General features: G+C 46.4%; 1 protein-coding gene across 2 annotated transcripts in view; it reads left to right on the forward strand.

Moving 5' to 3' along the window:
* Positions 1-5,893: 5,893 nt before the first annotated feature.
* Positions 5,894-16,027, forward strand: part of Bltp3a (bridge-like lipid transfer protein family member 3A) — a 52,732-nt gene continuing 42,598 nt past the window's right edge. The window contains exon 1 of one of the 2 annotated variants that reach the window (XR_008219763.1): positions 5,894-6,249. Coding sequence is in view for 1 of the 2 variants with exons in the window: in XM_052744377.1 (XP_052600337.1) it covers positions 6,206-6,249 (44 nt within the window). In the remaining variant the exon portion in view is untranslated. The remainder of the gene's footprint in view (positions 6,250-16,027) is intronic. The other variant, XM_052744377.1, reaches the window with a different exon arrangement.

Below are 16,027 nucleotides of genomic sequence, written 5' to 3' on the forward strand. Positions count from 1 at the left end.
GCTAATTCCCCGCTGTAGGTTTTCTGTACTCTAGACCACTTGATTTGGCATCTGTGCAGAGGTGAATGAATTCCAAGTTCAGGCTGCCTCAACACAGGTCCCAAAATCCAGTTACCAAAAGGGGCACGCTGTTCATCAGACAGTTCTGTAGCTCAGACATCAAGCACGCCAACTTTCATCCGTCTTCTGAGAGTACAGAACAGGTGGGCTGTTTCCTCTGAAGCTCACATCCATTTCTCAGCCCATGATGTGGAAGAATTTAATTCCCTGCTTCTGTAAAACAGATTTCTGTCTTTGCTGGCTGTCAATCTGGAGCTTTCCCTTGTTGCATTTGTTTGTGTTCACGTGTAAGTGGACACATGTGGAAGTCAGGTTGATGTCAGCTGTCTTCCTCAATCACTGTTCTTTGTTTACTAAGCAGGATTTCCTGTTGAACCCAGAGCTCAATGATTTGGTTAGGCTAGCTAGCCAGTTTGCATCTGGGATTCTATCTCCGTACTCAGTACAGGGACACAGTCAGCCATTACACACCAGCCCTGCTTTCATGTGGGTGCTGAAGTTCCAAATTCCTGTCATGCTTACAAAGCCACCACTTTATCCATCTAGTCACCTCCCCAGCTCTGGATGGTCAGGCCAACCACACGTCTAGAAACATGACTGCTTCCACCTTCACAGGCAGCCAATATGCAGGTATAGAAGGCATATCATTTCTGTCTCCAGGCTTCAAAAGCTGGATTTATAGAGTTCTGCCTGCCTCTGCTGCCTGAAAGCTGGTATTAAAGGCATGCACCACCAAGTCTGGCTTTACATAGTGGCTTGCTTTTTGTTTGTTTGTTTGTTTGTTTGTTTTTTTGTGGTATGAAGCTGGGTTTCTCTTTTTTTTTCTGTGTGGCCCTGGGTGTCCTGGAACTCTGTAGACTAGACTGGCCTCAGACTCAGAGATCCACCTCCTCTGCCTACTAAGTGCTGGGATTGAAGGTTTGCACCACCACATCGGGCTACATAATGGATTTAAAAGAGAAAGGGATGCTGTGTGTACTGATAGAAAAGATGAAGACATGCTTGGTTCTGTACCTTGGTTTGTTCATATAAATAACAAGTCATATATTATATATATGTATATATATATATATAGTATATATATAATAGCAGATAATTTCTTTAAGTTCATTGCTGCCCTTAAGGAATTGTTTCTATTTGCCTGTGTATTAGGTAAATAACTGTGATATTAGTAGCTCAGGAAGAGTGAATGGTAGTTGGGGACAGGAATGAGGGGAGAAAAGTTTGTCCCTTTCTGGTATTCTGTATTTTGAGTTATTAAAAATCACCATGAAAACAAAGTATCCTTGCCAGACTAATGGTGCTGTTGCTGTGTGAGGGCAGAGAGTGGCCCAAGCCAGCAGTTTGCAGGCATGGTTGATGTAATCAGGTCACAGGGGTCCCTTTTCAAAATAAAGATTTAAGATTTGTTTTTGCAGAGGTGGGGGGGCGGTGGAGAGTGGGTAACGCAAGCTGCCCCCCGACTTGTCTTCTTGTCTACCCTAGCTTCTAAATATAAATCTAGATTTGGGATGAATAGATCTGGGACTGGGAAATTTGCAGTTTAGAAAAGCTACTAAACATTTTTATTTTTTAATATATTATTTTATGTGCATTGGTGGTGTGCCTGCATGTGTGTCTGTGTGAGTGTCTCACATCTCTAGAGTTAGAGATAGTTGTGAGCTGCCAGGTGGGTGCTGGGAAGTGAACCCGGGCAGCCAGTGCTCTTAACTGCTGAGCCATCTCTCCAGCCCCTCTTTTTTCTTTTTAAGACAGGGTCTCGTAACCCAGGTTGTCCTAGAACTTGTTATGTAGCTGAGGTTGACCTGGAATTTCTAAGTCCTGTTTCAGCCTTCCATCTGCTGATACTGCAGAGTTGCTCCATGTCTGGCTGCGGTCTCGAGCTAGGGATGTACTGTAGAGCCTAGGCTGGCTTGAAACGTGCTGTGTAGCCCAGCCTGACCTTGAACTCACAGCAGTTCTACCTCAGCCTTATGAGTCCTGGGATTTTAAGAGTGCACTATCTTGTCAGGCTTTTTTCGTTATTTTTCCAACCGAGTCTTATCATATACCTCAACTTGCCCTTGAACTCAGGATCCTTCCTCAGCTTCCCAAGTGCTGGGATGAGTCATGAACCACCTTGCCCGCTCTCCCTCAGTTTCACATAGATGCAGCAGGTTTCTGGTTTGGCTCTTCCCCTCTTGGAGTATGCATAGAAAGCCTGTAGAGGGGCTGGAGAGATGGCTCAGAGGTTAAGAGCACTGACTGTTCTTCCAGAGGTCCTGAGTTCAATTCCCAGCAACCACATGGTGGCTCACAACCATCTAGAATGAGATCTGGTGCCCTCTTCTGGCCTGCAGGCTGAACACTCACTGCATACATAATAAATAAATAAATCTTTAAAAAAAAAAAAAAAAAAAAAAAAAGCTGGGCGGTGGTGGCGCACGCCTTTAATCCCAGCACTCGGGAGGCAGAGGCAGGTGGATCTCTGTGAGTTCGAGGCCAGCCTAGGCTACCAAGTGAGTTCCAGGAAAGGCGCAAAGCTACACAGAGAAACCCTGTCTCGAAAAACCAAAAAAAAAAAAAAAAAAGAAAGCCTGTAGAACCAGTTAGGTTTTTAAATAGCTTCCAGTAAGACTAAGGTTTGCCCTGCCTTTTCCTATGGCCAGTTCCACAGTCCACCTCTCCCTACTCTTCCTGTGGATTCTCAGTCCCCTGTGACCCATTGTTCCTTTCCGGGTGCCATTGCATTGTGTGAGGCGCTAGAGGAGCTAGAGGAGGTGAGGTACCTGATACCCATCCTTTCAAAAGGGAGGCTTTGTCCAAAGTATGTGTTTTAGTTACGTTTATTTTTAGTTTTCATTTTTTTGTTCTTTTGGAGATAGGGTCTCTACATACATGGTGTTCTGGAACTGGCTCTGTAGACCAGGCTGACCCCTAACTCACAGAAATCTGCCTGCCTCTGTCTCCTTAGCACTAGAATTAAAGCCGTGGGCCACCATACCAGGCTGGAATTTTGTCTTGTTTATTTATTTAGATTTTTGAGACAGGGTTTCTCTGCGTAACCTTGGCTGTCCTGGAACTTACTCTGTAGACCAGGCTGGCCTCTAATTTCTAGAGATCCACCTGCCTCTGCCTCCTGAGTGCTGGGATTAAAGGTGCGCGCCACCACCTCTGACGTAGAATTTTAATTTTATTTAATTTACTAAAATTTAAAATTTTTTAATTTATGTGTATATGTGTCTGCATGTCTGCTGTGTGTGTGTGTTGCACGGGGGTGGGTGGGTTAGTCTCAGAGGCCAGGAGATGATGTTAGATCTTCTGGAGCTGGATTTCAGGTGGTTGAACTGCCTCACATGTACTAGGAACCAAACTCCAGTCCACTGAAATAGCAGCAAGCCTCCTAACTGCTGATATATATATATATATATATAAATAATATTTATTTATATATAAAAATATTTATTTATATATATAAAATATTTATTTATTTATTTAGATAAGGTTTCATGTAGTCTGGTCTCAAATCCTGATCCCCAGCTTCATGCTCTTCTGTGCTTTGATTATAGGCATGTGCCACTCTGTTTTGTTTTAGAGACAGGGTCTCCTTTGCTGGCCATGTTGTCTTTGGATCGTTGGGTTCAATATCTTCCTTTTTCAGCCTCCTGAGTAGCCAGTACTACAGACTGTACTACTGTGTCTGACCCACAGTGCCCCCCTTCCTTTCTTCCTTCCTTCTTTCCTTTCTTTTTTAAAGATTTATTTTTATTTATTATGCATACAGTGTTCTGCCAGCATGCATGCCTACATGCCAGAAGAGGGCACCAGATCTCATTATAGGGGTTGTGAGCCACACATGGTTGCTGGGAATTGAACTCAGGACCTCCGGAAGAGCAGCTAATGTTCTTAGCCTCTGAGCCATCTCTCCAGGCCCCCCCCCCCCCATTTTCTTTCTTATAAGGAAAATATTTAATTGGGGCTGGCTTATAGGTTCAGAGGTTTAGTTCATTATCATCATGGTGGGAAGCATGGCAGTGCGCAGGCAGATATGGTGCTGGGGAAAAAAAGTGTTCTACATTTGGATCGGCAGGCAGCAGGAAGAGCAAGCCCAAACTGTTTTTAATTAAAAATCCATCCTGGAAACACCGCTAGCTAGTCTTGGAATAAAGTTTCGGAAAAACTTATGACAATTGGTGAAAGTTCAATGAATTTTAATTGGTGTGAATAAAACAGTATAGCCAGGTGTGGTATGCACAGCTATAATCTTGACACTCAGGAGGCAGAGGCAGGAGGATTGCTGCAAATTTGATGCCATCCTGGTCTATCTACAAAGCAAATTCTGGGCCATCTAGGGCTGTATATGGATACCTTGTCTCAAAACATCAAGTCAAGGGGTGTTGGAAAGATGGCTCAGTGGTTAAGAGCTCTGGCTGTTTTTCCAGAGGTTCTGAGTTCAATTCCCAGCACCCACATGGTGGCTCACAACCATCTTTAATGAGATCTGGTGCGCTCTTCTGGTCTGCAGGCATACATGCAGGCAGAACACTGTATACATAATAAATAAATAAATAGATCTTTAAAAAAAAACATCAGCAGTTAGGCGCTTACCGCTCTGGAGGACCCCGGTTCAATTCCCAGCACTCACAACTGCTTGTAGGTCCAGTTCCAAAGGATCCTGACAGCTTCTGGCCTCTGCAGGTACCTGCATGCCCATGATGCACTTACACTCACATAGGAACACACAGATAAATAAAAACAATACATCTTTAAAAGGGGGGTGTCTGGAGCTGTAGGTCAGTGGTGGAGTCCTTACCTCGTTTGCATGAGGCACTCAGTTTAATACCCACTACTGCCAACAAAACCTCAACTAACCAACAAAGCAAAACCACACTAAAGAACATTTGAAGACAGTAGCACTCATCTGCATGCCTGTTTCTTTCTCCAAGGGCAGTTGGAAGCCATTGCTGAGTATGCTGGGGTTTCTCCCCCGCCCCCCTTCATTTGAATCATATATAATACTGGTCAATAGGGAGATTGGGTTTCTTTCTTTTTTTTTTAAACTTTATGCAAAGTATGTTGTTTACCTTTGGTGTGGTTGGTTGGAGTCCTGACTTCTCAGCAGTTTGTCAGAATGCTGCGTTGGGAAATGAGATCCTTGCACTGAGCCATCGTCCTACGTGGAAACAGGATTCAGCCCTTGTCCCAGTTGTATAGCTGTGGTCAGATGGTATCTTAGACTCCTAGATGTAGTGGTGACGTGTGGAGCAAGCCTGCTCCACCTGTGTTTAGCGGAGCCCTGAAGGCTCGTCTGACATTTTACCACAAAGACCTTATGTATTTGATAGATGTTTAATAACCGCAGAGACTTCTTTTCTTGAAACTGGAAGCACTAATGGTCAGATTTCTTGGCACAAAATCACTAGAATAGTTTGTCAGACAGGGTCACTGGAAACATTTCTTACTGTCCTTGCTCTTCGGGGTTTGAGGCGCTTTCCTTTGGTACTGTGGATGGAACTCAGGGCCTTGCACATAGTCCTCAGCATGAGATTTCAGACTTAGAAGCTGCAGGAACCGTCCAGAGGACACTTGCGTATTTTTATTTTTACTTTTTTTTGGATTTAGGTCTCTCAACGTAACACTGGCAGTCCTGGAACTCCCTATGTAGACCAGGCTGGCCTCTAACTCACAGATCTGCCTGCTTCTGCCTCCGGGAGTGTTGGGAGGAAAGCCCCGCGCCACTAGCCAGCTCCGGGCGGAGAGAACCCCGCCCCTCGGCGCGTAAGCCCCTCCCCCTCCCCGTAGTCCCCGCCCCTTGCAGCCTCGCCTTTCGCCTCGTGAGCCTCGGCTACCCGGGCGTCTGTCTCATCCCGTGCGCCTGGGCCGCCGCGCGCGTCCCCGCCCCTCGCCGCGCGCTTTCGCCACGGGGAGCCGGGAGGACGGCGTGCGGTCGCGGCTCGTCTCCGCGGGAGGCTGCGGCGCGGCGCGCGGGTGGGTGGGAACGTGGCGGAACTGCGGGCGCCGCGGCGGGGGCGACCGAGCGCCATGGCGGCCGCTGTGATTACGGCAGCCGGTGCCCGCGCCGCGGCGAGCTGAGGGGCCGCCTCTCCGCCACAGCTGAGGAGGCCACGGCTGCCTGCCCGCCCTCCAGGCGGGCCGCCGCTGCGGCATGGCCGGGATCATTAAGAAGCAGATCTTGAAGCACCTGTCCCGGTGAGAGCTACACCCTGCGTACCCGGGCCCTCCCCGAAAGCCCCTCTCTCTCAGGCCGCGCTCGGGCCGGACGGCCCCGGTCCGACCGTCGCCGGCCGTTGTCAGCGCTGCGTTCCTCCCCCGCCCCTCCTCCCCCTGCGCGGGTCACCGGGCTCTCTGGTGGCCCAGACCCGCACGGAGCCCAGCCAGGCCCGCCGGTTCCTCCCGAGCACCGCTGCCCAGCCCTCCAGGCCTCTTGCCGCCCCGGGAGCCGCCCGGCTCCCCCGCTCCACTGCTCGCTCTGCCGCGCGGTGCTGCATAACCCGCGTCCCCTTAGATTTGCAGCGCCGACGCTGGCTGGCTTCTGTGCAGCGAGCTCCTCCTCTCCTGTCTGACCCTGTTGCATCACCCTTGAGAAGATGTAAGCCCTTCTTCACCCGAGGCTCGTCCTCCTTTCGGACCTCCCTCCTTTCTCTTTCCGCTTTCTTCTCATTCCACAGACTAATTGGAGAAAGGTCGGCGGAGTTGGGGATAAAGTTTCAGCAACCTTCCCTTTAAGATGCCGTGGAAGTTTTTTGACCGCCAGTGTCCACTTGGGCTTTGTAGCCTTCTGTTAAGCCGTTCTGTGGCTCGGTATTTGGGGCGGGAGGGATTGACTAGCAAGGCTACTTTCAGCTGTATCTGGAGGACGCCTTCCTGGTCTCTATGTGATGGTGCAACTTGTTCGAACTGGTGGCTGCAAAAAATTGGGAGCTAGCTTTGCGGTTTGTTTTCTTAACTTTTTCTAACCTGGGGTCGGTGATGGTTGTTCATTTAGGTGGTCTCAGTACCTCCAGGGATGCAGTGTGCCTGCACAGTGGACAGTGGTTTTAAAGAGGGGTGTGTGTGTGTGTGTGTGTGTGTGTGTGTGTGTGTGTGTGTGTGTGTGTATGTATGTATGTATGTGTTGCGTGTGTTGCCAGTCAACATGGAACACCCGGGCTTGTGCTGATGTAGCCTTTCAGTCCTTTCTCCTTGTATTTAGCAAATGGTGTGTGAGGACTCTTCCTGACATGGTGTTCCCCTTTTCCCGACTGACATGGCATGTGTGATCTTAGACTTTATCAGCTCGATTCAGATCTGTCTTTTGGTTAGCTGGGTTACGCACGCCTGAGCTCAAGGGCTCCTCCTACAGCCTGAGCACTTCCTCCTTGACTTTGACGATCTTCAAACTGAGGATAGTGTTATGTTAGTATATACTGAAAGATTGTTGTCGGCTGCTGTGGGGGCACCCGCCTGCAGTCCTGGCGTTTGGGAGGCGGAGGTAGGAGTGGGATTTTGAGGCCAGCCTGGAGAACGCAGAGTTCCAAGCCCACCTGGACTACATGTTGAGCCGGTCTAGAGAAGCTAGCGGGAAGACTACAGCGAGTTGTTGTGTGTAAAGACTTACGACAGAGCCTCACACGTAGTAAGTGCTCAGGAGGACACAGGATGTTTTTATTTGGGGGTCGTAGCTTGTGTGACAGTTTAGCGCCGTTCATAGACCTGCCTGGAAAATTTCATATATACTGACAGTTTTAAAAAATGATTGTCATTATTGGGTGTGTGTGTGTGTGTGTGTTGTGGGTGTCTGGGGAGGTGCAGGGGTGCCACAGTGTGCACGTGGAAGTTGCAGGACAGCTTTGGGGGAGTCCCTTCTCGTTTCACATTCACGTGGACTCTGAATCAAACTCAGGTCATCGGACTTGTATGGCAAATGCTTTTACCTGCTGAGCTATGTTGTTGACCTTTTCTTTCTCTCTTGGTGTCTCTGTCTTTCTCTTGAGACAGTGCCTCAGTTTTGTAGCCCAAGGTAGCCTGGAGTGGGTTTCCTGCCTTAGCCTCCAAGTGCTGGAATAATTGACATTTGCCATTGTAGAAGTTCTTGTGGGAGTTGTGAAGGCCTAATGCACGTACCTGAATCTCTCAAAGCATTCTGGAATAAGTGAATAATTCTTAATGTAGTCCAACCCCTCCCCTCCCCTCCCCTCCCCTCCCCTCCCCTCCCCTCCCCTCTCCTCTCCTCTCCCCTCCCTTTCTTTTCCTTCCCCTCCCTTTCTCTTCCTTCCCCTCCCTTTCTCTCCCCTTTTCTTTCTTTTCCTTCTGTCTCTTTTGAGACAAGGTTTCAGTATGTGTAGCCCTGGCTGTTCTGAAACTTCATATGTACACCAGGCTGACCTCAAACTCATAGAGATCCTCCTGCCTCCGCTTCCCAGTTGCTGGAGTTAAAGGCATATGTCACCATGCCTGACTTCAACCCCTCACTTTTGACTGAGGAAGCAAGAAGCCCAGCAAGGATGAGTGACTTGTCCAGAAAATAAAGGGGTGTGGCAGAACCAGCTTCCCAACTCTGGGGTATATTCCCCATAGTACACACACATTCTATGCACTTTTCCTATAGTGCACACATGTTTCATACACCTTCTGTGAATGTCAATTTTAATGATACATGCTGAAGCCCTTGTGCCCCACCCCCACCCCCCGGCATGATGTCATGGAACTCAAGCTGACAACTAACTCTGTATTCCCTGACACAGTTGGTGAGTCCTGGGAGAGGAAAGCCTTTTTTTTGCTTTAAATAAAGTAGAAATCGTATGCCGGACATGGAGGGCCATTTCTGATTTCCTGGGTGTGGGTCTGGGAGGAGGAAGAGGTTACTTAAAGCTGCAACTTCAGGTGCCCCCTGCAGAGGAGTAGGCTGTAGGTCTGGTTGGAAAGGCCAGATTCCCAGGGCCTTTGTTTATTTTGGACTCACTATTTAATCATGTATGCCATGTATTGTATCCACTCCCACAGCAGGGGAGGAGCTGTGGCTCTTTGGTTTGTGGAACCTGATGGGGAAGGAAAGCTGGGGAGGTTTGCAGAGTTTTCCTCTGTTAACTGTGGCAGGTGTCTGGCAGGGCCATTTGACTTCAGGGACCATGCCCTAGAGCAGAGAGGGCAGACCAGTGATGAGAAAGTGCATTCTGGTAATTTTATTAATTTCAGCTATTTATTTTAAATGCTTTCTCTATGCTAGATATTGATCTGGGCACTGGAAAGGCAGTGGGGATTAAATGTCTCAGGAATTTCACCTATGGTTTGGGTGACCATTGTCTACTCTGCAGAAATTTAATACACCATTAAATGTTCATTGAAATGGACCCATGAAAAGAGCTTTACTTAGCAATGGGAAGTAATATGATTTCCTTTAAAAATAGTCAGAATTAGCTGTGTGTGGTGGTGCAGTCCTGTAATCCCAGGACTTGGGAGATTGTGGCAGGAAGGTCTTAAATTTGAGGTCAACTTGGGCCATTTATTGAGACCCTGTTTTATAAATAAATGCTAAAATAGATTTTTCACTAAATTAGGTTATTAGTGGTTTTTGTTTGTTTCCTTTTCTTTTTCTTTTTTTTTTCTCTCCCCCTCTTCTTGAGAACCCTGCCTGTCTATTTTAGCCTTCGAAGTATTGTTATTATTGGTATGACGGCACTGTGTCTGGATTTTCTTTTTGCCTGATCACCTCAGCTAATGACCTTGGATTCACAAGTAAGAAGTTATATGACAGGATGTGAAGTCAGTCAGGGGACTCTGTTGATGGAGAGAGCATAGGTTTTGGATCCAGACAAAACAGATTCATCTTCTAACTCTGCCGTTGTTGACCAGGGCAGTCTTCCCCAGCTGAGCTGTCGTTGGGGGTAAGTGATAAGAACAGGGAAGGGGGCTGGAGAGATGGCTCAGAGGTTAAGAGCACTGACTGCTCTTCCATAGGACCTGAGTTCAATTCCCAGCAACCACATGGTGGCTCACAACCATCTGTAATGAGATCTGGCGCCCTCTTCTGGCCTGCAGGGATACATGCAGGCAGAACACTCTATATAATAAATAAATAAATCTTTAAAAAAAGAATAGGAAAGAGTAATAGGGGCTAGCAGAATGTTTTTGAGGATTGGAATATGGTTTTTGTTACAGTGCTTGACATATAAGTAGTGTTTAATAAAGAGTAGTTGTAAAATGGCCAGAGGCGTTAGGGATAGGGTCCTAGTGTGGATGGTAGAGCACTAGCTGCCTGTTTCAGAAACACATTGGAAATCTTAGTTATTGACTCTTTTTTTTTTTTTGGTTTTCGAGACAGGGTTTCTCTGTAGTTTTGGCACCTGTCCTGGATCTCACGCTGTAGACCAGGCTGGCCTCGAACTCACAGAGATCTGTGAGCCTCTGCCTCCTGAGTGCTGGGATTAAAGGCGTGCGCTACCACCGCCCAGCCAGTTATTTACTCTTAAGTGACTGTAGAAAATGTCAACCTGAGTTTTTTATAAACATAGATGATGGACCTCAGAGGCGTGGGAAGGTTCAGAATTCCTTTTGGAGAGCAAGAGAGCCTGACTGAGTTGAGCTGTTGCAGTTCTTGACCGGGGGCCTTCTGGTGCTCCAGAGTGTCAAATACTGGAAAGATCTTGGAGATCACCAGGTCACCCCACCCCACAGCCATGGGCCGTGCAGGCCTCAGCTCTCAGAGGCTTACTGTCAGGGCCTTTGGGTGGAAATCTGTAGGACTAGTCTCAACTTGTAGGTTAAGTTCCTTCCTTTGTGCTACACTTGTTTTTTGTTTGTTTGTTTTTGTTTTTTCAAGACAGGGTTTCTCTGTGTAGTAGCCTTGGCTGTCCTGGAACTCGCTCTGTAGACCAGGCTGGTCTTGAACTCAAAGAGAATCATCTCCTCAGCCTCCTGAGTGTTAGGATTAAAGACTTGTACCACTGCACCAGCTAGACTAGTTATTAACACCATCACTTCTCCAGTAATCACCCTGTCTGTTTTCTAGTAACTCTCAAACCCTGTTCCTGTTTCTCATTTCCTAATGTTGCTTTAGAATAAACCTCTTGTATTAACTCAGCAAACATTTAGTGATGGCCGTCTCTACTAACAAGCATCTACAGTCTTGTGGTAACTGAGATTATAACTGGAGGCGGAAGCTTGTGTTGTAGATGAAGAATTGCAGCAGAAGGGTTAAGGAACTTGCCCAGAATCACAGCTAGTAAGTGACGGAAGGAGATTCAAGTGCAGGCTGCATTCTGGAGCTGCCCTTTAACCTCTGCTGCCAAAATGCTCTGCATCTATTGCATGTTTCAGACAGAACACGGCCCCCACTTGAAGCACCTTCCTAGCACTCAAGAGGCTTCCTGCACCACCCATGCCTTCTTTCAGTAATTACCCCTCCATCAAAATGGAACCACTGTCTTGTTTTATATAAATGTTATTGCACAGTTTATGTACTTGTAAAGTCTTTAAATTCCCTGGGAGGTGGTGTTTCACGCCTTTAATCCCAGCACTTGGAATCAGAGGCAGGCGGATCTCTGAGTTCCAGGGCAGCCAGGGCTACAGAGTGAGTTCCAGGGCAGCCAGGGCTACACAGAGAAACCCTGTCGCAAAAAAAAAAAAAAAATAAAAATCTTTAGATTCATATTCTGTTTTGGTTTGTGCTGGGATAGAACTCAGGGCATTGTGTGCTTGACACAAGTGCTCTGCCACTGAGCTGTACCCCAACCCCCAAATTTTTCGTTTTTGAGACAGTCTCTGCAGTCTTGCCTCAGTCTCACAAGTACTGGGATTACAGGTGTGCACCACTAGTGGCTCTCCCATTCCCACCCTGTGGTCCTAGAGACCGAGCCCAGTGCCTGTGTGTGGACCGTCAACACTACCCATTGTGTGTGTTATTCACATACATATTTTAAGCATTTTATTTATTGCATGTGTATGTTACAGGTTTACACTACTATATCTGGCTTCTGTTTGACTTAAACATTTTTTTTGTGTCTTGTATATGTGTGTGCATGTGTTCATACATCATTTCTCAGTAGCTGTCTTATCAGTTACCTCCTTGGGACCTGGAACTCACTGATTAAGGCAAGGCTAGCTGGCAGCGAGCTCCTGAGATCCTCCTATCTCTGCCTGCTTAGAGCTAGGACCAGAAACGTACACCGCCACAGCCAGCTTCTTATGTGGGTGTTGAGGACCGCATCAGGTCCTCATGCTGGCACAGCAAGCGTTTTACCCGTTGAGCCAGCTCCCTAGCCCTCATCTGGCTGTTCAGGGCGTGATCATGCTCCATCGTGTTGACCTCATTATTGTAGGCTATTCTGTTAATGGGAATATCATTCAATTTCCTTATACTTGCTGTTGGTGAATATTATGTATTTTCTCAGAGCCATTATAAATAATAGTGTGATACTAGTAATGTTCTAGTACATGTTTATTTAGTGACAAATGTACACATACCTGTTAGTCTCTTTAAGACCAGGGCTTGGGATTTTTTGGGTTGTAGAATGTGTGGGTTTTCATGAATACAGTCCTACATGGTGTGCTAATTGGCATGTCTGCTACTGAAATGTGTGGGAACTTTGATTCTGGATCCTTGACAGCACTTGGCATTTTCTGTCCTTTTCACGGCCGCCATTCTGGAAGATGCATATAATTTTATTTTGAAAAGGTGGATGTGGTAGTTCCCAACAGTTAAGAGGCTGAAGCAGGAGGATTGCCTGAAGTTTAAGGACACGCTGGGTTATAGTATGGGGCCTTGTCTCAAAACCCACAGGAAACAATAAGTTTAAAAAACCCCTTTCTTGTGGTAAACCAGTGAACACTTTGTTTTGCTGTCTGCTCAGTCTGTCTGTGATGCGAAGGATTGAACCCATGGCTTTGCACTGCTTAACACATACTGTCACTGAGCGGAGCTCCCTAGTCTGTTCAGTTTTCAGATTCTGATGTCCTAATCTTGAGAACATATAATGTCATTGGAGAATAATGTTCAAATTACAAAGGGACAGTGGAGATAAGGATGTTTCCAGCCATCACACAACACATGTCAGAATAACTGTTACATAGTAAATGAGTAAAGGTGTTGTTCTCTAAATATCTGGTCATTCTGTTCTGTAATCTTAGCAGCCCATTGACATATCATTTTATTTTTCCTACAGAAATAGAAATTTGAATTGCATAGCTTTCCTACAACTTTTTAAGACAGGGTCTCGCCAGGCGGTGGTGGCGCACACCTTTAATCCCAGTACTCGGGAGGCAGAGGCAGGTGGATCTCCGTGAGTTTGAGGCCAGCCTGGGCTACAGAGTGAGTTCCAGGAAAGGCACAAAGCTACACAGAGAAACCCTGTCTCGAACACCGCCCCCCAAAAAAGACAGGGTCTCTCTGTCTTACATTTGTGTGTGTTAAAGTGTGTGTGTGTGTGCCACAAAATGCAGTCCTTCTACCTGTATTTCTTGATTGGTAGGATTTCAGGGGTGAGCCACTGCCTGGCAAAAAGTCACTTTTTTTTTTAAAGAGACAGGATCTCTGTAGCCCTCACTGACCTGGAACTCAAGTAGACCAGGCTGGCCTTGAACTCATAGACATCTGCCTGTCTCTGCCTCTCAAATGCCGGGCTTAAATGTGTGTGCTACTATGTCAGGCTTATGATGACTTATAGGAAGCACTTTAATTTTTTAAATAAATTTTAATTTTTTGATATCATAATTACATAATTTCTTTCTGCCCTTTCCTCCCTCCAATCTCTCTTGCACACCCCAGCCTCTTGCTCTCTTTCAAATTCATGGACTCTCTCTCTCTCTCTTTTTTTTTTTTTTTTTGGTTTTTTTGAGATAGGGTTTTTCTGTGTTGTTTTGGTGCCTGTCCTGTATCTTGCTTTGTGGACCAGGCTGGCCTTGAACTCACAGAGATCCGCCTGGCTCTACCCCCCAAGTGCTGGGATTAAAGGTGTGCGCCGCCACCGCCTGGCCATGGACTCTTTTTCTGGTAACATTTTTTTAGAAGCAGAAAATTTGGGACTAGAGATGACTCAACAGTTAAGAGCAATTATTGTTCCTGCCAAGGACCTGGGTTTAGTTACTGGCACCCATGTAGTGTTCATAAACATCCATAACTGCAGTTTTAATGACCTCTTCTGACCTCTGAGGGCACTAGGCATACAGTTGGTACATAGACATACCTCTAGCAAAACACTCAAACACATGGAGTAAAATAAATCTAAAAAAATTTTAAAGAAAATTTGGGGGCTGAGTGTCTATCTGAGCAGCTTAGTGGTCTGTCACATGCAAGGGCCTGCTGTGGCTAGCACATGCAAGGTCCTTCTGTAGCCCCACTGGCACAGACACAGATGGATCTAAACAGTGAGAAGCACTTGCTTTGAGAGATCAGTTGAGAGCATGTTGGTGTAGCCGAAAGAGCTAGGACTCAGTTTCTATGAGTTTAAAAGCTCTATGCTTAGCAAGCAGTTTACCTTCTTGAACTTTTAGTTTTCTCATCTATAAAATACACACATGTTGTTTTGCACTTGGCTCTTCTCCACAGGTGCCAGGCATTAAATCTGGGCATTGTACAGGCTAGACGAGTGCCCTGCAACCGAGCTGTATGGCCAGCCTACATGGTGTGTGTTTGTTTGTTGAAACATAACCGTACTGTGTAGCCCTTGAATTTACAATTCTCCTGCCTTAGCCTCCCTAGTGCTGAGATTATACGTGTTCACTACCATGCTAGGATAGGAATTACATTTTGAAATAACATGGCTGCTTCACTATGTCATCTTTGCATGGAGGTTGGGGTTGGGGGCTTGCTGTTCTTCTCTGAAGCATTCCAGCATTTGTAGTGCAAAGCAGGCGGATCTACAGAGTAAGTTCCAGGACAACCAGGGGTACTCAGAGAAACCCTGTCTTGAAGAAACAAAAATAAATAAATAACATAAAACCAATACATTTATTGTAGAGGTGTGTGTGCCTGCATGTGTGGAGATCAGAGGACAAATCTGTGGAGTCAGTTTTCTCCTTGTGGATTCTGGGTACCAAACTCAGGTCATCAGCCTTGTGTGGCAAGTATTTTACCTGCTGAACCATTTCTCCTGCCTCAATCACATTTTTTTTCATTTTTCATATCCCTATGTGTGTTGTGCATGTATACATGCATGATTTTGCATATGTGTGGGTATGGGTTCATGTGTATGTATGTGGAGGCTCAATGTTGATATTGGGGGTTATCCTCCATTGTTCTCCAGACTTAACTCATTGAGGCAGAATATCTCAGTCAAAGCCAGGACCCCCAGTATGACTAACCTCAGTGGCCAGCTTGTTCTGAGGTTCCCCTGTTTATACCTTCTGAGACTGGAATTACAGGAAGGCTGTCACTCTGCCTGGCATTTACATGGGTTTGGGGGGATCTGAACTCTGGTTGTTATGCTTGTGTGGTAAGAACTTTAACCACTGAGCAATTTCCTTAGCCTCTAATATTACATTTCTAGACATTTACTGCAGATTGGGGATACATGCTTGGGTTTAAAGAAGGAAGGAAGCACCTCTCATGACATGGGGAGACTGGGACCTTAGTATAGGTGTGTCTTAGTTACCGTCCTGTTGCTGTGAAGACAGCATGACTAAGACAACTCTTACAAAAGAACACATTTAATCAGAGGGTTAGACAGTGATCCATTGTGGGAAGCAGACAGGCACGGTGCTGGAGCAGTAAATGAGAGCTTTGCATCCTGATTCACAGGCAGAGAGAGAGACTGGGCCTGGTGTGGACTTTTGAAACCTCAGATCCCATTCCCCAGAGACATACCTACTCTAACAAGAACACACCTCTTAATTGTTCCCAAACAGTTTATTAGCTAGGGACCAAACATTCATACATATGAGCCTATAGGGACCATTTTCATTCAGATCACCACCAGGGGAAGTAGCCAGAGTGTGTACACTGGATTAATCCCTTAGAGCATTTACTTAAGCATTAGAGGGCATTTAGTTATCT

The sequence above is a fragment of the Peromyscus californicus genome, unplaced genomic scaffold, assembly GCF_007827085.1.
Source record: "Peromyscus californicus insignis strain IS unplaced genomic scaffold, ASM782708v3 Scaffold_19__1_contigs__length_69161282, whole genome shotgun sequence".
Classification (NCBI taxonomy): domain Eukaryota; kingdom Metazoa; phylum Chordata; class Mammalia; order Rodentia; family Cricetidae; genus Peromyscus; species Peromyscus californicus.